General features: G+C 38.4%; 1 protein-coding gene across 4 annotated transcripts; it reads right to left on the reverse strand.

The window, feature by feature from the left end:
* Positions 1 to 3296: 3296 nt before the first annotated feature.
* On the reverse strand, positions 3297 to 12571 carry bnip1b (BCL2 interacting protein 1b). Of its 4 annotated transcripts, none has more exons than XR_015520768.1 (7): positions 12476 to 12571; positions 12216 to 12308; positions 9508 to 9599; positions 9296 to 9397; positions 7224 to 7342; positions 5679 to 6021; positions 3297 to 5607 (listed from the first exon to the last, which is right to left on the reverse strand). XR_015520768.1 is itself a non-coding variant. In XM_087301963.1 (6 exons), exons 1-6 carry the CDS (start codon positions 12557 to 12559, stop codon positions 5825 to 5827), a joined length of 687 nt encoding a protein of 228 aa, XP_087158089.1. In that variant the 5' UTR covers positions 12560 to 12571; the 3' UTR covers positions 3297 to 5824. The 4 variants fall into 4 exon arrangements, 1 of the variants encoding a protein (XP_087158089.1); XR_015520767.1 differs by having other exon boundaries at positions 3297 to 5509; positions 5667 to 6021; XR_015520769.1 differs by having other exon boundaries at positions 3297 to 4047; positions 5395 to 6021.
* Positions 12572 to 22500: the final 9929 nt, after the last annotated feature.

Raw genomic sequence — 22500 nt, forward strand, 5'->3', positions numbered from 1 at the left:
GGAAGTTAGCGTTAGTGCCCTGTAGCAGTATCATAAAAAGGAACAGAATTTAGCATTAGCACCCTGGAAAAAGTAACACAAAAAAAAGAGAAGTTAGCATAGCAGCCCATAGAAGTATCGCAAAAGTTAACATTAGCTCCCTGTAAAAGCATCATGAGAAGGAACAGAAGTTATCGTTAACACCCTGTAGAAGTATTGTGAAAGAAAGAGAAGTTAGCATTAGCACCTCATAGAAGTATCACAATAAGGAACTGAAGTTAGCGTTAGCGCCCTACAGAAGTATCCCGAAAAGAAACAGAAGTTAGGGTTAGCACCCTACAGAAGTATCACAAAAAAATAGAAGTTAGCATTAACTCCCTGTACAAGTATCACACAAAGGAACAGAAGTTAATGTTAGCGCCTTGTAGACGTTTTACTAAAAAGGAACAGAAGTTAGTGTTAGCACCACATATAAGTATCGCAAAAAGGAACAGAAGTTAGCTTTAGCGCGCCATAGAAGTATAGCGAAAAGGAATAAAAGTTTGCGTTAGCGCGCCATAGAAGTATCACAAAAAGGAACAGAAGTTAGCGTTAGCGGCCAGTAGAAGTTTTACTAAAAAGGAACAGAAGTTAGCCTTAGCACCACATATGATTATTGCGAAAAGGAACAGACGTTAGCGTTAACACCACATACAAGTATCGCGGAAAGGAACATAAATTAACGTTGGCGCGTCATTGAAGTATAGTGAAAAGGAATAAAAGTTAGCATTAACGCCCTGTAGAAGTTTTACTAAAAAGGAACAGAAGTTAGCATAAGCACCACATATAAGCATTGTGAAAAGGAACAAAAGTTAGTGTTAGCACCACATATAAGCATTGTGAAAAGGAACAAAAGTTAGCGTTAGCACCACATATAAGCATCGCGAATAGGAACAGAAGTTTCTGTTAGCGCGTCATAAAAGTATCACAAAAGCAACAGACGCTAACATTAGCAGCCCGTAGCGTTCATTTTACACACAAAATGGGGCCAGACAAAGCCCTGGGCACATGTTTTGCAGTTTTCAAATGTATCCTTGGGCATATATTCCCAACATTCCCAAAATGTCGCCACCTAAACATGACAGTTAAATGAATTTAGCGCTAAAGCAACCAAAAGAAAAAAATAGTGCAGATATATCAGGACAGCATTGTAATTCATTTTAAAGACTTTCTTCTTTTTATTTTGGGGTGAGGTATGAATGTGAAGGTGACCTTGACATGGTATTGTGAGATAAAGTCTCAGCAGCAGATATAAGCTCTAACTTCACACTTTTCTTGCACTGCAGTGCTGCCGTTGCCAAGGCAATCCAACATATCCATTATCTGTCATATCAGACTTCACATTTGCTTTAGAGTAAACTACTGTCATATGTGATGAAGACCTCTGCCTTCCTAAACAGAATACAGTCTCGCACACTAATATTGTCACGTATGATATGCAGAACATTGTTTTTGGACCTACCTCATCTCTGTACCTGATATACTGTATCGCATAATGTCTCCATATTTTCACAAGGCAAGCATAACTCACTCCCATCAGTTTCCGGTGCGTGTCTTGTAGATATTTCACATTATTATTATTATTGTTTCTCTATTTAAATTAATTTCTTCAACGTTATGCATGACGTGTGTCTTAAGGACTTTTATTTTGACGTCAGGTTTGTTGCAGCTACTATAAAGTGCTGGTAATACATTTTATATTCACGCTTTTACTATTTATTTTCGTATTTTGTTATGTTATCATCTATATTCTTATTTGAGATCTGTATCAAAGTAATCAAATGTATTCATAGAACAAACTATTCTTAATAAATCAATCTCATAGTCAGTTGTTTGGCTTTTTGTGGATTCATGCTGCATGAATATTGAGGAAATCTTCACAACTGCATCAGTGTTTACACAAAAATGTTCATCTCATATAAATACATGTTATTAATGTTGAATATTGTTGTGGGCGCAAATGCCTTGTTGATGCCAGAGGACAGAAGAGAATGGCCAGACTGCTTCCAGCTGAAAGAAAGACAACAGTAACTCAAATAAGCACTCGTTACAACCGAGGTCTGCAGAAGAGCATCTCTGAAAGCACAACATGTCCAACCTTGAGGCAGATGGGCTACAGCAGCAGAAGACCACACTGGGTGCCACTCCTTTCAGCTAAAAACAGGAAACTGAGGCTACAATTCACACAGGCTCACCAAATTAGACAATAGAAGATTGGAGAAACGTTGCCTGCTCTGATGAGTCTCCATTTCTGCTGTAACATTCGGATGGTGGGGTCAGAACTTGGCATCAACAACATGAAAGCATGGATCCATCCTGCCTGGCATCAACAGTTCAGGCTGGTGGTGGTGGTGTAATGGTGTGGGGGATATTTTCTTAGCACACTTTGGGCCCATTAGTACCTATTGAGCATTGTGTCAACGCCACAGCCTTATTGTTGCCGACCATATCCATCCCTTTATGACCACAGTGTAACCATCTTCTAAAGGCTACTTCCAGCAGGACAACACACCATGTCATAAAGCGTGAATCATCTCAGACTAGTTTCTTGAACATGACAATGAGTTCACTGTACTCAAATGGCCTCCACAGTCACCATATCTCAATCCAATAGAGCACCTTTGGGATGTGGTGGAATCACGGTGGCAGGCTAGATAGAACGTCAGGCCACCAGGAAATGTCCCGGTGTCAAATGTCCCGGTGCTCCCTATGGCCAGTCTGCCCCTGCTGACAACCAATTGAGTGTGGGTGATGAGGAAATGTTCATTTTTAGATGATCTATCTCTTTAACGCACAGGTGTCAAATCCAGTTCCTGGAGGGCCGCAGCTCTGCACAGTTTAGTTCCAACCCTGCCTTAACACACTTACCTGTAAGGCTCAATTAGTTGTGTTTAATTAAGATTAAAGCTAAACTGTGCAGAGCTGCGGCCCTCCATGAACTGGTTTGACACCCAGGCTTTAAGCAATTAAAAAAAAAACATGTAACCTGATAAGAGACTAAAACTAATCAGATTCAAACAGTCTGCAAATGAAGGTACACATCAGAGCATAACAAAAATAAGGAGATGGGAAAAAAGGGATACATCACCCTCTGGTGGTTCATTCCACCAATGAACAAGCAACAGCAACACTGCACAGCCATACTGAAGAGACCAGTCAGAATCAGTGAATAATCATTCATATAGAAATCTGAAGATTAAATCCGGAGTTTACTGTAATTACAGAAAATGACTACAGATTAGAGTCATACTGATATGAAATAAGCACTTTCCCCGATCTTCATTTCCAATTTATTTTAATAAGTTACATTCAGGAACTCTATTATTCGGTGTTATTATACAATACATAAGGCACAAGACATCAGAGTTTAGGAAAATCCAAATTTAAACATTTCATCTTATGCAAACACCTGTATTAATTATAAAATATTACTAAATATGCACAAAAACAACAATTAGTAAGACTAATATAGCAAAATGCATAAGATAGCAAAGTGCATTTATTTCTTCCTGTGATTTGATAATAGTAGTTCAGTATTTTGAGTCCCCAGAGAGAGTTGTGAAGCTTCTGTCGTCACTTGAGTGCCAACTTTTTGAAGAATTACTGGATTTACAGAAACACTCCACTTTTTTTTTTTTTTTGGAAATAGGCTCATTTTTTGGAGTCACCTAATGTTGAGCGGACATAAACAATCGAGATCCTGAGAAATCATTTAATAATACTTGAAATAAGCACTGAAATCCTCTCCAAATAGTGGAAAACTGTTACCTGGCATTGTTGAACACCAAGAAATAATGGAGCATCGACCAAAGCTTAAGAACGACGAGCATAAAGCCGACGAAACTACTGAGAAAAAGTCCCCACACAATGATGCCGAAGATAGCGTTCCTGAGGTGGACAGGACAGTAAAAGGCTTCCGTGAACACCATCGGAATGGTCAAGCAGGAGCTGATATCTCATATGTCAAGCTGAGTTTGACCATTTTTGAACGCATTCAGCCGATAACAAAGAAGAGCACTTTTAGCTTAGCTTAGCATAAATCATCGAATCAGATTAGACCCTTAGCATCTCGCTCAAAATTTTGGAAAAAAAGTGTTTCAGTAATTTTTCTATTTAAAGCTTGACTTTTTTGTAGTTACATCATGTACCAAGACTGACGGAAAATGAAAAGTTGCTATTTTCTAGGCTGATATGGCTAGGAACTATATACTCTAATTCTTGTATAATAAATAGGGAACCATGCAGTATAGTTCTTAGCCATATCCACCTAGAAAATAGCAACTTTCGTCAGTTTGGGTACACGATTATACTACAGAAGAGTCAAGCTTTAAATTGAAAAATGATCAAAACACTGATTTATGCTAAGCTAAGCGAAAAGTGTTCTCGCCAGAGTGAGAGATTGGCTGAATGGATTCAAAAATGGGGAAATGGTCTAATCCATTTTAATGATTTATGCTAAGCTAAGCTAAAAGTGCTCTCCCCAGAGGTAAAGTCTAGATCGGATATGCGGCCGGCCGGAAGTGCGATATGCACATTAATAAAGCAGCATTTTTTTTATGACACTGTATAACAATAATTAATATTTTTACAGTACTGTGAGGGTTGGGTTTAGGGTTGGGGTGAGGGTAAACGTTAATAAAATACAACAAATGAGAAATTTAATAAATAACAAAAATAATTTGCGTTAACTTCCGGCCGCAAACGTATCCGCTCTAGCAGCAACCCTTCCTAGAGTCAGTGATTGGCTGAATGGATTCAAAAATGGGAAAATGGTCTAACCGGATTCAATAATTTATGCTAAACTAAGCTAAGCGTTCCTGCTAGACTCAAGAGACTGGCTGAATGGATTCAAAAATGGTCTAATCCGGTTCAATAATTTATGCTATGCAAAGCTAAGCTAAAGGTGTTCCCGCCAGATTCAGAGACTGGCTTAATGAATTCAAAAATGGGAAAATGGTCTAATTCGGTTCAACAATTTGTGCTAAGCTAAGCTAAAACTATTCCTGCTAGACTCAGAGATTGGCTGAATGGATTCAAAAATGGGAAAATGGTCTAATCCGATTCAATGATTTATGCTAAGCTAAGCTAAAAGTGTTCCTGCTAGACTCAAGAGACTGGCTGAATGGATTTAAAAATGGTCTAATCCGGTTCAATAATTTATGCTATGCTAAGCTAAGCTAAAGGTGTTCCCGCCAGATTCAGAGATTGGCTGAATGGATTCAAAAATGGTAAAATGGTCTAATCCGGTTCAATGATTTATGCTAAGCTAAGCTTAGCTAAGCTAAAAATGTTTACCCCAGACTCAGAGATTGGCTGAATGGATTAAAAAATGGGAAAATGGTCTAATCCGAATCAATGATTTATGCTAAGCTAAGCTAAAAGTGTTAAAGCCAGACACAAAGATCGACTGAACTCAACTGTTTAATTCTATGGGAGTTGTAAAAAAGTGGAACGTTCCATTCATGAGATAGTTCACCCAAAAATGTCAATTCTGACATTATGTAACTCTTTACTTGTTTCAAATGTAGTTTCTTTCTTCTGTTGAACACAATGGAAAATATTTTTAAAAATGTTGGAAACCTGTAACCACTGACTTCCATAAAATTTGTTTTTCCTACTATGGAAGTCAATGGTTACAGGTTTTTAGCTTTCTTGAAAACATTTTCCAAGTTACTGGATTAACTTAAGGGTGAGTAAATAGTACGTAAGTTGTACATTTTGGGTGAACTATCCCTTTAAGAATCGTGAGGCTAATTTGAGAGGTAACAATCACAGATTGGTATTAGTCCAGCAGTGTAAAGTTGCTTTAAATGAAAGGGAAGAGTCTTTTTTTCAGGATGTAGAGCACCGTCGCCAAAAACAGCGCGATGGCTAAAAAGATCAGCAGTTTGTCCGTCAGCTCGCGGCGGTTATATTTCAGGATAAGTTTCCGGCCCAAGTGAATGGTCCCCGTCATGGCCTTAAACTCTTCATTTGTCTCTTGTACAGTCCTTGAGGATGTAACTGGAAAAATAAATAAATGAAAAAAGTCACACAATGTCCACAATAAGGTTAAAAGTTAAGGATGGAATGGCGGTTGCAGTTCAAATGTGTACATGTTTATATTATTATTTTATTCATGTATATTCATGCGATTCCTGTTAAAGGGGTAGTTCACCCCAAAATTAAAATGTACTCATTATTTACTCTCCCTCAAGTAGTGTGGTCACGATACCGGAATTCGGTACTAATCGATACTGAAATTTTAAAAACGTAAATTTCCCGCTAACATTTAAGCGCGTTCTTAAACTGTGCTGATTGGCCATTGTGTTCATCAGGGTCATTAGTTCACTGAACTCATCACTGTTTACTCAGTTTAACCACAGATACAGGGACACTGGAGCTTTTAAAGCTGTGATTCATCAGCGGATCACTTATATGTCAGCTTATAGACAAACCAGCTGATTGATATGCCCCCCCCTCCCCCCTCCAGGCAATTTGGTATGGTCTGTGAAACCCCCGGGCTGACAACATTGGTATAGGATCTGAGCGCAGCGGCCACCAGAGACATGCTTCATAGTAGTTACTAACACCATAGTACACCGTGCCCAGTTCTCAACAGTGTTATCAGGGCCGGCGAGTCCATAGAGGCGACCTGGGCGGCAGAATAGTGAGGGCGGCATCCGTGAACCCCCCGGTCTTCACTTTCATCCGTGACACCCACCTCCTCCCTCCCGGTCCTCACTTTCATCTGCGAACCGGTCACTTTCTGAGCGCCAGTTTAGCTTGCTTCGGCCCTGAGTGTAATTCAGACCCCTCACCCCGAACCCCTAAAAAACTGACATTTCTCCACGGTTGAATTGTCGCATGAATGCGTCATCAAATTCGGAGCTCCTATTGAATCTTGGATTGACGCTTATGTCACACTGCAGGAAAGTGTCTGAAATCTTCTGACACTGCCAGAACTTCATCGGCGGGAAAATCTGATCACAACGGGCACCAAGCGGCTGTCTGTGTACATGACAAACCAACGATCAAAGATCACCGATTTTACCCTGGGCTTTCAGGAATCTTTTAGGATTTCATAATTGGTCTCAGATGACAGAATCGTGGCTGAAATCTCACAGCATGAGCAGGGCTTTAGGTAAGTTAAAAAATTCTCCAGAAACAGGTTTGTGTTGTCATTTATAAACAGAAGCATTGGTAAACTGAGCTATTTTTGTTACCCAGAGTTCCGATGGTCTCATCGCTCTGCTGCACCTGCTGCGACATCATTCGGCTAATGCTCATCAGGCTCTCAGTGATGTCACTGGATGTCTGCACCAAACTCTCTTTAGTGGCCTTCCTGAACACAAAACAACACAACCAATTTATTCAAAATGACTAAAAGAGTAAAGCTAACGGTGCTAAGAAGTTAAAAAAAAAAGCACTTCACTTGATCTAAACCTGTTTGAGCTTCTTCCTTTTGTTGAACACAAATGAAGCAATATTATGGAAGTCAATGGCCACCGTTTCTAACATTACCCAGAACAACAGCAAAATATTTGTGGTGTCGGTCAAATTAGATGTTGTGTGAATATAAAACTGTTGATGTTGTGTATATTGTGTAAAATTTAAATATATATATATATATATATATATATATATATATATATATATATATATATATATATATATTAGCGCTGTCATAATTAGTGCATTAACGCATGCGATTAATTTTAAATAATTAACATCTTAAAAAAATTAACGCAGTTGCAGGTTTTTTTTACTTCCTGTTGTGGTGGACGTGTGTTCAACATGCAAGAAATGTGTATAAGACCAAGGAAGCACTTTTTGAAGGCAAGTTTCAGTATAAAACAATTAGTCGCATCACCAGGTTATCCAGAGTTTCATGCAATTTCGGGTGTTTCATTTTTAACTTTCGACTTCTGTTGTAAGTTGGTACCGTATGGTGAACAGAAAGAAAATCCTCCGCATTTCGTGACTCGGTGTTCCTTTAAGGTAATAAAATCACTGCTTAGGCAACACGGTAGACTTTTAATAAGAGTATAATCTTAATCATATTAAAATCGGAGTATTGGTGTCTCATGTACATGTACTCAGAAAGTCTCTGGTGAAGTCGCGAGCTGTCAAAGACAGGGCATTACTCTGCTTTTCAGCATGAGCCCTCCACTTTAGTGTGTTTCCTCATTAAGCGCAACGAAAGCGTATGCTTCGTGTTGTTGTGTCAGAATCCTTGTGAAATAAAGAAATACTTTAGAACGCTTAGTTTAAGCAAATTTGAACGCGATCATGCGTGTTGAATCTGAAGGGAGTCGCTCCAGCGCGTTGTGTGTGTGTGTCTGTGTGTGTGTCTGTGTCAGGCCCGTTGAGGGGTGTCAGGAGTGGAGTGAGCGACGTATCTGAGTAGGGGCGTGTGCGCGCGAGACGCACCTGAAGGACGGTGGGGGTGAGTTGCGCGCAACATACCTGAAGAGCTAGGAGGGATGCAGGGGAGAGGGGTGTGCAATGTATTTAAGGACCGGTTTGCGAGAGATTATCATTCATTTGCGAGCATCCAGGAGTCTCTGTGGATTTGCGGGATACTCCTAGTCTTAGCAACTGGATGAATGTAAAGGAGGATTAAGCAAAATTGTTTCAACTTTATAATTAATGTTCTCAACTCACAGCAATAAAACTATACAATGAGTGCAACAGTTTGTATTCTATAGTTTATAATTATAATTTTTCATTTTCCATATCTGCAGTTCCTGTATTATGGCATTTTTTTGCAGTCCACTTAGAATCCAACATGGAAATCAATGTTTTTTTTATTGGCATTGATTGTTTTGAAATTGAAATGGCATTAATATGACTGTATTTTAATTTCTGTAATAAATATGGCTGTTAAGCCAGGATCTTGATGGTTTATTGTGGGTATGTTGTTTACATGAAAAAAAAATCTGTGTTACAAGTTAAACAAAAATTCTAATAACAATTATATTTTGAATTTAAATAGTTTTTGTCTTGCGTTTACATTAATTTTACATTTAAATAGCCAAAATTACAAGTTTCAGTATTTTAAATGCGATTAATCGCGATAATTTTTTAAAAAAGGTGCGATTAATTAGTTATTTTTTTATATATATATATATATATATATATATATATATATATATATATATATATATATATATATATATATATTTATATATATATATATATATATGTATATATATATATTTATTTTTTTTTTTTTACAAAATGAAATGTCAATTGTGATTGGCTGAAATGTGCCCCTGACAGCAGTATGACTGACCTCTGCCTCACCGCATCTCCTCCTTGAAGCAGTTCGTCCTTCTCCAGGTTATCAATGGCCAGTTTGCAGGCCAGGTTTGCTTTCCTCCATGCCATCTGGTTACTGAGAAAGGAGATTAGTGATGATATTGTATAATTAAAGCATTACATCTGACATTCAGCATGTAATCAGGAAAAAAAAAACAAGACAATAAACAACTGTTTCTCTCTAACCTTAACATCTGCTTCCGATGGCCTTCGGTTTCGCTCAACAGAGCTTGTTTATCAGTCTCTCTATCTTGTTCTTTCGCCATCTGCTCCATGTCCTATCAAAAGAAAATGCAGACTTTTCGAATACAAGGTTAACCCTGAAAACACGGATGAATAAAGTAACAGGGAAACGCTTTTTTGTTTATCTAAAGTTCAGACAAAATGAAACTCTAATTTGTTTCTGGCATTTTTGTGGGAATAGTAAGGAAGAAAGAGTAGCTCATTTTGTTTAGAATTAATTTCTGGTATCTTGGGAAGTATGTCTATATGTTTATTTAAAAATAAAAGACCTCTCTTTATCTCTCTTTGTTGGTCGAAGTTCAAGTCATTAATGCTTGCTTTCAGGATAGCCACTGGCACTGATCTCTCATCTTCCACTCCCTTTAAGAGTTAGTTGTGTCGCGCCACAGTGCATTTGCTATTTACATGGTGGACGGTGTAAGGGTAAAAACTGAACGCTTCACTAGCAAGTTAAACAGAGCATCTGCAGCGAGGGGATAAAGAATGAGCCTCCTCATTCTTCACTTTCATCGTTTCATCAAACGTGTTGTATGCACAGACATCCGTTAGCCTAATTAATTTCGTTTGTTAAGCGCAAAGATTCGTTTCAAAACTATTTCTAAACTCAGTTCTAATTTCCAGCAAACAAATAAATGAAGAACAATACCGAAGTGTGGTCATAAAGTTTTTCCAAATACACATGCTGCGCCCCTGTGCTCTAAAACAGAGGTCTCAAACTCGCGGCCCGCCGGCCATTTGCGGCCCTCAGTGCAATATTTTGTGGCCCGCGCCGACCGCTGTACACTGACAGAATCAGCGGAGCGGGGAGAGAGAGCGCTCCCCGCTCCACTGATTCTATCCGTACACAGCGCGCTTGTCACTCAATGCGCATTGTCGCGCGCGTTCTGATCAGCTGTGTTGTTGCGCGCGTACTCAAGAGCGGTGTTATCGCGCGCCTACTGAAGGGCGGGACCGAGGGTGTGTCGCGTCGCGGGGGCACTTTTGATCATTTTGGAAGGGCACTTTCTATGCAAGACTAAAAAGGGCATGTGCTCTGCACAGGTTGAGCCCTATGTGTGCACGTGCCTGCCCTGCATCTTATACATATTGATATTATAGGTAGATACAGACTGGTACAGACTGATGTGACTGGAGTGGGGTGGGGGTGTTTTATTTATACATATATACGCCTTTTTTTTTAGGTGAGGGAATGGAAGTTTTGAGTGAGTTCCCCCACTTTTTTCCCTAGGACTTCAATAAGTCAAAGTACAGGTCTAGACTTAATAATGATCATCTTCAAGCCATACTGAGGGTCTCAACTGCTTCCGCTCTAAAGCTAAATGTGGTTCAGATTTGTGAGAAGAAGCGCTGTCAAGTCTCTGGCAGCAAGAAGTAGGCAAAAGATGCCATGTTCAGAAGAACTGTTCATAATCTTCACTCAATGTTCTATTAATGTTCAGGACACTTCATGTTCAGAAGAAATAATTAAAACTGTTAATAATGACATTTGAGGACTTTTTTTTGTGAAATACCTTATGCGGCCCAGCCTCACCCAGACTTTGCCTCCTGCGGCCCCCAGGTAAATTGAGTTTGAGACCCCTGCTCTAAAACCTGACAAGTGGGCAAATCTAAGCTTGTTTTTTAATAAAACAAATATAGATATGCATATAATAAACAATAATGCTAATAATAATAACATTATACAAAAGCAGATTGTCATGAATAAACTGACAAATTTTTTTTTTTTTGTCTGAATAAGAAACGAAAACTTTTTTCCCCTTTAAACACAATCTATTTTATTCTGAGAAAAATGTTAAATATTTTAAAAACAGTAAACATGTCAGGCTAAATAATTCAGATGAATCGCAGATTTCTTTCCAATTAAGAACGGCATCCTTGGATATTTTTTCTGCTAGAGATACTGCTGTCATAAAACAAAAATCTTACATAAATTGTAGAAACTGTATAGCAGAAAGTCTTGGTAGTTTTAAAACCTTGACTTTTCCAAACCACTGTATGCCTTGAAAACAGTTAGCGTTCCATGCCTATTAGATACATCATCATTTTAGCTTATGATGTATTGTTTAATAAAAATGATTAAAATCTCTACAAAACTTGATATAATCTAGCTGTAATCACACTAGCATTATTATAAAAATTAGCATTGAGGTAAAGTTGGTTTTATGTTCGCACATTTGATCAGTGACGACCAATGAAACTCTCCCTGTTTACCATGGTACCATTTGAGTATTCCGTCTGATATCCCATCATGTAAGTATGACTTGAAAACAATATTAGCACTATTTAATTGACTGTGAACAATGTTGTACTTTGATAGTCGTGGCTGCTAATATGATTTCACTATTTAGAATTTGCAAACAATACTTTTCTGAGGGGAAATGTCTGAATGTGTGAATATAAGACCGCCTTAACCTCAATGAAATTAGCACGATAATAACAGAAATTAGCAAGACTTCCTTAAGCAAACGCATTATTAAATATTAAAATGATCCATTTTTATTTATTATACATCAATTACACATCATTTACAAGAAAATCATTATTTCTATTTGTTTTAATTTTTACTTTATTTACAGAAAACCAATAGAGATAAAAACAACACGTAGATTCTAGATTCTTCTCCATTCGTGTGTTGTGAAATCAAAATGTACCTGAATTCTCTGTCTTAAGAGACTGAACTTCTCCTTGACTGTTGAATTGAGCTCCATCAGCACCGCCTGTGGCCCACAGCACTCTCTTATATCCTGACACGACCCAAAAAACACACATTTATAAAGACGAATTGACATTTGGGTTTCGTGTTGACAGTTACACACACACCAGCGAATACGGCCAAATATTTGTCTTACTATCTGTCAATGTATATATCAGTAATGCCATTATTAATGTTAATTTCAAGAATGTCGTCCACCTGAATTATAGCTTTGATTTCCAGGTCGTATTTGATAATCTCTTGGCCACATATTCGGACATGTACATCAGAGGAAGACGCCATGTTTGTTGTTATACGGTACGTCAGAAGGTCCAAATGCTATAGTAGCGCCTTTTTAGATGCGCTATCAAAACTGATCTGGGTACAATTTTTTTTGTCTTATTTTGTTGTAGCATAGAAATATAGAAAGCTCACGAGGCTAAACATGTTTACTTCAATGATTTATATAATTTTCGTCAAATAAATTTTGCATACAAATGTCTAAAATAATAAGTCATACACTCTATAAAAAAAAAAGAAAAAAAAAGCTTAAACTAGCCTTGGCTGGTTGGCTGGTTTTAGAGGGGTTTGGGCCATTTCCAGGCTGGTTTCCAGCCATTTTCAGCCTGGTCTTAGCTGGTCAGGCTGGGAGATGACAAGCTAAGACCAGCTTGACCAGCCTGGCCAAGCTAGGAGCCCAGCCAAAACCAGCTATGTCCAGCTTAAACCAGGCTGGTCAAGCTGGTTTAAGCTGGTCATTTTTCAGCCTGTCCAGCTAAGACCAGGCTGAAAATGGCTGAAAACCAGCCTGGAAATGGCCAAAACCCCTCTAAAACCAGGCTGGTCAACCAGCTAAAACCAGTCAACCAGCCTAGGCTGGTTTAAGCTAGATTTTTCAGCAGGGCTGTAACTGAGGCAAAGTTTGTTTTATATTCACACATTAAGACTTTCTTCCTAATAATATATTTTCAGAAAAGTATTCTTCGTAAATTCTAAATAGTGAAATCATATCTTAGCAGATATGCTAAATCCTAGCAGCCACAACATCATTCACGGTCAAATAAATAGTGCTAATGTTGTTTTCAAGTCATTCTTACATGTGATTTTAGAGCGAATATTCAAAGTACCATAGTAAACAATAATGGGAGTATGTCACAAGTTGTCACTGAAAGTAAGTTGTTACCTCAGTAAGTCTTCCTGATCTTTTGATACACTCCAAGTCTTTTAATGTCACCAAATCTTTGTTATGAAAATGGCTGATTAGCTTATTGATATATAAAAGGGCTGTAACATCATTGAAGAGATAGAAGTAAAGTTGGCTTTATATTCGGATATTCAGACATTCTCCTTAATAATATGATTTGAGAAAGTATTCTGTCCAAATTTTAAATAGGGAAATCACATTAGCAGTCAATGATTATCAAAGTACAACCATGTTTACAGTCAGTTAGATAGTGCTAATGTTGTTTTAAAGTCATACTTGCATGCTAATTCTGACCGAATATTCAAATTAGGGTGGTAAACAATATAGAGACAGTTAAATGAACGAATGTGCGAATATAAACCCAACTTTACCTTAATGTTAAAGTGGTGTAAAGCAAGATAAAAATGTATGATTATTATAAAATTAAGATTTTTTTTTTTTACCTTTCCTCAAATAAAATCTGTACATTAACTAAAAGATATATTAAAACACACAATAAAAAATAAATTTACTCAGCTGTAATGTACACCCACTGGCCACTTTATTAGGTACACCTGTCCAACTGCTCGTTAATGCAAATTTCTAATAAGTATGACAGCACCTCAGTGCATTTAGGCATGTAGACATGGTCAAGACGATCTGCTGCAGTTCAAACCGAGCATCAGAATGGGGAAGAAAGGTGATTTAAGTGACTTTGAATGTGGCATGGTTGTTGGTGCCAGACGGGCTGGTCTGAGTGTTTCAGAAACTGCTAATCTACGGGGATCTTCACGCACAACCATCTCTAGGGTTTAAAGAGATGGTCCAAAAAAAAAAAGAGAAAAAATCCAGTGAGCGGCAGTTCTGTGGGCGCAAATGCCTTGTTGATGCCAGAGATCAGAGGAGAATGGCCAGACTGGTTCCAGCTGATAGAGAGGCAACAGTAACTCAAATAACCACTCGTTACAACCGAGGTCTGTAGAAGAGCGTCTCTGAACGCACAACATGTCCAACCTTGAGACGGATGGGCTACAGCAGCTGAAGACCACAGAGAGCGCCACTGCTGTCAGCTAAGAACAGCAAACTGAGGCAACAATTGGCACATTTTCACCAAAATTGGACAATAGAAGACTGGAAATATGTTGCCTGGTCTGATGAGTCTCAATTTCTGCTGCAACATTTGGATGGTAGGGTCAGAATTGGGCATCAACAGCATGAAAGCATGGATCCATCCTGCATTGTAGCATCGGTTCAGGCTGGTGGTGGTGGTGTGTTCGTGTGCAGCAACTGTGTGATGCTATCATGTCAATATGAACCAAAATCCCTGAGGAATATTTCCAGTATCTTGATGCATCTATGCCACAAAGGATTAAGGTGGTTCTAAATGCGAAAGCAGGTCCAACCCGGTTCCAGTAAGGTTTACCTAATAAACAAGCGAGTCTATCTTTATTATTTGCTCTATCAGGAAACTAGAATTGCACTATTTATAATAAGTTCTTACATGCAAACAACTGTAAAAAAAGGAAAGCACAACACCACAGCTGTTCAGAGAATAATAAGGGAAAGTTTCTGGTTTCATTTTGACTGAGAAATTTGCTGATTTGCTGCCAGAAGTCAAAGGCGTCCAAAAACAGAGCGAGAAAGAGAGAAATAATAGGAGGAAGAGAAAGGAGGAACAGAATAAAGCAGTCGAGTCTCAAGTGAAAGTCAAGCGAAAACAGTTATTAAGGTGATAAAAAACACAAGACAGATGAAATGCTGCAGTTCTAATGTTTATTTCTGATAGTAAAATCAATAATAATTAGACTATCATGGTTACAAGCAGAATTGTGGTACCAACTCCGGGCTGATACAATGCAGTGACATAATTAAGGATAATACAAAAAAAAAAAATAAAAAATGAAAAGAAATCCAATAAAGAAGAGGCACAATAACACAGACACATTTTGAAGGTCAATCACAACTGCTTTTAAGCCTACTTCACATCTGTACACTAACAAGGCTCAATAAACCAAGCTGTTCTCCAACTAGTTGTGCCAATGGAAAAGAAACATAAAAAAAAAACACACACACAAAAAAAAGAAATAAAATGTCCAAAGTATGTCAAAAACCCAGCACAACACTGAAACATAAATAGAACAACTGCCAAGATATTGTATTTGAACAGGCATATATGTGAACTACAAATATAGACGTCGCTAATAGGATCAAGTAACTGTTAGTTTCAGTAGGATACACTTCTGCAGAGATTTGCTTAAGAATATCACCAAGAGATCTATGACAGAGCACTTAGCAATGAAATACAGCCTTCCTACTGTGACTACAACAAAATTGCAAAAAAATTTAAAAAAAAAGGGGAGGTTTTACACTTGGGGATTTTACACACACACATTACTAGCTACTTAAGGATCCCATGCTAAATTATCAAGTAGAATACCATACAACATTAGAAGCACAAGTTCACGTATTGTTTATTAGGTTTTTTTTTATCTTTATTTTTATATAACTGACACGTTGTGTCAATCGTAAATTGAATGTTGTATGGATTTTCAAAACTAAAGACAAAAAGGAATCGAAAAGCTATTGGTGGCCCTGGTTAAGTATTCGCAAACCTGCTTCCAATGTTGAAGGTCAATTTTGTGATTCAATGCAAATTTGGCAAAGGTTAGAAGGGAATGTAAATCACTGCAGCGTAATCGCGTAGAAAAAAAGATGCAATCGGACAGGTGCGAAGGTTTATCGTCGACCTTTTTTTGGTAAAGTTTGTTTTAGAGTAGTGATTCGAGTGTGTCCGGTGCACGTCAGTGCAAGAGATCTGGGTCCAACAGTCCAAAGTCGCTTTTCCACTGCGCAGTACGGTCAGGTTCATCAAGGCTCGGCTTGCATTTCCACTGCAATTTAGTACCTTGTACAGTGAGTGGGATTATCGCTATTGTTGACCACTTCTAATGACATGACATCATCGTAAATGCAAAATAAACAAACGAGGGACACAAACCAACCTTCAAAATGGAAGCATCAGGGATGGGCAAACTAGGGCTGCGTCTGAAACCGCCTACTACTCGGTAGGTACTGCATTTGAATGTAAACGTACTACTCGGCCATTAGAAAAGTATGTTCTATAAAGGAAGAATGTGAAAAGTATTCATCGAATTCGGACGTACTACATCTGCCATTTTGTCATGGTCACCTACCTGCGACAGTAGCGTCGCTTTACTTCCATTCATGAATTCTCTCGTGGGGCATTATGGGATGCATGGGATGCGCACTCCAGAATCTCGCCGGAAGTAGTAAGTCATCCGGGTACTTCTCGCATACTGATTTTCGAATTTTAGGAATTCGAACATACTACTCGGCTCGCATACTGATTTTAGCGTACTATATAGTATGGAAGTATGCAGTTTCGGACACAGTCTAGGTCTTGGAGGTTTTTAGCTCCAACAATGATCAAATACACCTGAACATGCTGATCAGTGTCTTCGATATCACTAGATATAGGCAGGTGTGTTTGATTAGGGTTGGAGCTAAACTCTGCAGGACACTAGCCCTCCAAGACAAAGTTTGTCCATCCCACCTGAAGACGCAAATCCAGAGGGTGATATCGTGACATTTCACTTTGATCAGCAGGGTTGTCAAAAGTATCGAATTTGGTACCAAAAACGGTACTGGAATTTTAAAAATGTCTGTTTCCTGCTAACATTTGAGCAAGTGCTTAAATACCACTGATCGGCTCTTGTGTTCATGTGCTCAAGAGAAATGACAGTGGCTGCATCCAAAATCGCATACTTCCATACTATACAGTATGATCAAAACAATATGCGAGCAGAGTAATATGTCAGAATTCATAGTAATCGAAAAACAGTAGGCAAGAAGTACCTAGGTGACCTATGACATTCGGCAAGATTCTGAAGTATGCATCCGATGGATGCTATGTTATACCATGTTGCAATGCGGGAGAATACATGAATGGGTGTGAAGCGACGCAACTGATGCAGGTAGGTCACATGATCAGGACAACTGGCAAGCTCACATACTACTAACATTCATACTATATAGAACGATCGTGTAGTAAATTCAAATTCAAATGTAGTCCCACTTGCGTAGTAGGCGATTTTGGACGCAGCCTGTGATTGGCCATGAAGGTCATCTGTTCTCTATTCTTTAAGGCTGTTCACCAAGCGCAAACACAGACACACAGACACTGAAGCATTTCAAAGCCATGTAGATCAGTCGATTCATCAGCAGATCGCTCAGATATGAGCTCATAGACCAAGGGTGTCCACACTCGGCCCTGAAGGGCCGGTGTCCTGGAGAATTTAGCTACAACCCTAATCAAACACCTGAACCAGCTAATCAAGCTTGTACTAGGTATACTAGAAACTTCCAGGCAGGTGTGTTGAAGCAAGCTGGAGCTAAAGTCAGCAGGACCAACTTTGGACACCCTTTTCATAGACAGATCTACGTCACTTTGAAACGCTCCAGTGTTCATATATCCTCTACCAACTGTGGCCACTCAGAAGGGTTTAAGAATGCACTTAACAGTGCTCAAATATTAGTAGGAAATGGATGTGTTTATAATATTTAGGTACTGAAAGTTACCAAACTTGATACTCATAACATTTTGGTAATGGTTTGGCTTACTTGGAACCTCTCCCAAGGTGGTACTGAAAGAAATACCAGGTACTAGGTAGACAACGAAGTGGAAAATTACACAAAAGTGAGCCCTAGCAAACTGGACCGCCCCATACCATACAGTGGAAAAGCACCTGAAGTGACCCTACTAGCTCTCCATGCCTTGCTCAACAGAAAACAAAAAAGTAAACAAGCAAGCAAACAGACAATCAAAATCAGCTATCACCGCTACATTAACATGGCCCTTTGCCCTTCTGACCACGATCCAAGTCCAACGTGAGCACCCTGTATGCGGGGTCAGGTCTTGGCACAGGTGTCGCGGTGGCTTGAGCAGATGTCGTAAGAGCAACGTTTATTTCGAAACGGCTTCTAGCGTGAGATCGGGGAGGAGGAAGAGTTCACCGACCTGACAGCACCTGCCAAGTCATAGCTCTGAGGGTGTTCAAGTACACATTTTGAAATTCAGCACCATGGGTGGCGAGACAGGACTCCTACCCAATGTCCAAGTTTTTTTGAACCCATTAAAACGAAGAGCTTCTTTGCCCCATTGCCAGGAAGGGAGCCATGCAGCAGAGACCACCAAAAGAAGACTCAACTTTTCTCTGAGGGAGTGACTGAGTGCAAGGAAAGCACAACGCCTGCGGGCGGTTTGGAGGCTCCATCGGGATCTCCCACCCTCCACGACCGAAGTCCGCCAAGACAGGTCGATCTAGGCCGAGCAATGCGCACCTTTGTTTGTGTCGTTTTTTTCGTGTTTGTGGAAAACCTTGATTCTGTTCATTGGAGAACAACTGCTAAAGGCCATTTCTGTTCGTTGGTGAGTGACTCTGCTCCAGGTCATAGCCGGCGATCCGAGGAACAGTAGAACCAGAAGAATCGGGAGGCACAATAATCTTGAGCGTTTGTGAGGGGACACAATATTCACAAGGTTTGACATTGTCTTTGCAAAGTTTCTTCCGCTCCGAGGGCTTCTGAAGAATCCGCCACTACTCACACGTATAAAAGTTACAATGTGTCACGTATAAATGAATCAATTAACCTGCTTCTACCAAATCAGTACAAGGTCAAAACAAAGGCAGAGACGATTCAAATTTGCACATCGATCTAAACAGAAGATACCTCACATGGTTTTTTATATATTTTTGTCTATATATATATATAATGGATGATATAAACATTTCAAAAATGAGTCTATGATTGCAGCACTCTTTGGATAGTCTCTCAACCAAAACGCATGGGACAGAGTCTTAACGTTTAATCATATTGGACTCCACTGAAGGAAGACTACATTCATCTTTCAATGAAAACTGAATGAGGGCAAAGCAGCAACAGTTCTCATCTGAAGCAAGCTTTCTGCTCGACACAGCAGAAGAAAAAAAAACACAAACAAACGAAAAGGAACGAAAATCTCAGAGGAAACTGGTGATTAATTCTTGGCATAATGGGCGTAAAATCTCGTTTCGGTAAAAAATGTCAATAGATCAAGTTTGGGTTTTCATGTCTGAATAAGGCACCTGATTTTGCAGGCATCATTTCAAAAAGAACATGGGAAATTCTGTAAAACCAAGTGCAACGTGGGTCTTTTCAGCTCGTAATACAGAACGCTGGAGTGTGATGGACGTGATTTACATCAAAGTTTCTTGTGCTCATTGGTTCGAATAAAGACTGTTCTTCTGCCAATGTCTGTCACAAAAACTCCAAGAATATCAATTTAGCAAGGTTAGCATGCACGATAGTCATGCCGTGTATATGCAAACATATCCATGACCTCAAACAGTAGCTCTAAAGGGATCGGTACAGATTTGCGAATGGAACATTTTACAAGTCGTGATATGTAGGAATGCATGTTCACTATTACGCAAGCGTGAAGTTGGTTTGACTCGAACACTCGAGTCGAAACATACACACAAGATACAGAGTAACAAAATGCACAGAATGGTAAAACGAATCAACAAGGTCCGTTAAACGAAATGAAAACGAAAATAAAAAAAAACAAAAGTACAACATTCAATTGGTTAAATATATTGGAAAGAGCATGTTTATTTAGCAACAATAAGACAGGCCGCCTTCCGTGAAATGCTTATTTCTCAGCTTAGTCACCATGTTGTTTACCATCGATATCCACTTTTACAATACCCAGAAATCAAAATAATAATTGTTTCAAAAATAAAAACACAAGTGCTGTAAACTAAAGCAACATCCTGTCTTTCTACAGAGCAAAACCTGCATAGTGCACCAATTTGTTTAGAACAAACACGTATATCTATTTACATTAACCGTCGAAAAGGAAAGGTGTAAATGCTTGTTTGAATGCTCTTGAGTATATACTGTAGCCATTTTAGAAGAATTCAAAGTGAGCTTTCCATCGAGATCGAACTGCGATAGTGGCGTATCTCGCGATAAATAATTGCGCACAATATAAAACCCATTGCTCGTAGCTTGAATGTAACAGGGAATGATCCTCGATTCTTTACACAATTTTACAACATGATTTAGCAGCGTTACGTTCCAAAATTCTTGAATCATCATCAACAATATGCAGACACACAAAAAAAAATCAATCGATCAAACGAATGGATTAATAGCTTACTCTTTTCATCAGGATAAACATGGGTGGTTCCAAATAAAATTGCACGAAACGATCAAATGAAAGCAAACCAAAAGCCCACGCGAATGAAACAGAAAGCTACATTAGTTCCCTTTAAAAAACAAAAAAAAAGCCAAAAAAGTAAATAAAACGCTAAATGTCAGACTATAACTTGCGTTAAATGCTGTATAAATAGATTCATATAAACTTTTTCTGTATTTCTTAAACGTATTTAATGCATATATATATATATATATATATATATATATATATATATATATATATATATAGTATTTTTATCGCAATTTTCGTTTGATTCGTTTTGTCACAGCCCATTATGAATGTTAACGTTAAAATCAAGCTACAAAGCAAAAACAAACGCACACATACAAAAAGTGCGCGCGTGTAAATATATATACGTTTAAATATCGTCCTTTATATTAAAAAAATAACGTGACGCGCAAACAAAATAAACGAAAGAAAACAAAGAACGATAAAATACTGGCTTTAAGTAGCAACCTTTTCCTTAACTTTTTGAATGCCACAGAGTCCCCTGGTTAAAACACTAAACTGCACAGCTCACAACATCATGTTGAATGCCAGAGCTTTTGCGACGAGAACTACTAAACGCGCTCCATACAGCAGGACAGAAGGACAACACGCATTTCCATCTCTATATCAAGCTTATTTTACAGGACAATCATTTTGTTTGCTAATGCCTCTCGGAAAAAGCTTTTCATGGCACAAGCAAGGCCAGTCTTTGTCTGGATGGGTTCCTAAAGAGAAATTATAAAACAAAGTCCAAATTGATTCCCCATGGCAAATGGAACTGCCTTACAGTACGTTGATATTCATATATATATTACTTTGTAATTTTTTTTCTGAGCTACTTTCTTGAATACCTCAGATCCCCGCCCACCCAGCAAGTAAAAAATTACTTTAAAAAAATCAATGACGACAATACCTATCTCTGGCCAGAGAGAATGTGTCAACACTGTACATCGACCTGAAGAAAAATCCAAAGCAGAATTTGTATTTTTCCATAGGAAACGTCTACTGAAGGCAAATGAAGATTGTGACGTCAGAGTTCGAACAACTCAACGAGATTCACGCAAACGTCTGTCCTCTCAAAGACCTCTCTGTCACACTGCCCTGGTCAAGATGGCAAAAGTCAAGTACGCACCGCAGCATTCAAACGAGGTCGGTTTAGCAGCAAATGGGAGGGGAAAGCCTTTTTTTTTTTTTTTTTACTTCTTTTTGTATTTTTTTGTGTATTTTTGTCTAGACAAAGTGCTTTTGCTTTCTTACATACAATATAGAACTTACTTTACATATTTAATATATACTGTATATACTCTACTTTTAAAATAAATCTAAAAATTCACTTCTATGTACACAAAAAGGAGGGGGGAAAGAAGTTACAACACATAATGGACGGAATATAGATTCTTTACTATATGCTACGAAAGGTAAATAAAGAAAAATAGCTTTACAAAACTCTTTAGGTTTAGTTTAGGATTGAAAATAGTTCTCCCTTCTTTGATCAAAAGGATATTTGAGCGACACACACTTCAGCGTTAAGAAGAAAGTCACTTTTAAAAGGCCTTTAATGAGTTATTATTATTTATTTAAGAATAAATTCAGAGCAGCTTGAGATTACGGCGGTAGAGGAATCTCACGTTTCAGATGCGATTTCATATTTTGCATAATAAAAATGAAGACTTTTATTATATGACGCTGTACATTAAATATTTACTTTTTATTTCTTTTATCACAATACATATTTTGGGGGGTGAAAATAATTTGATTGTGAGCGGACGTATGCTGAGATTTTAAAAATAG

The sequence above is a fragment of the Danio rerio genome, chromosome 21 (genome assembly GCF_052040795.2).
Source record: "Danio rerio strain M-AB ecotype USA chromosome 21, GRCz13ab, whole genome shotgun sequence".
Taxonomy (NCBI): Eukaryota; Metazoa; Chordata; class Actinopteri; order Cypriniformes; family Danionidae; genus Danio; species Danio rerio.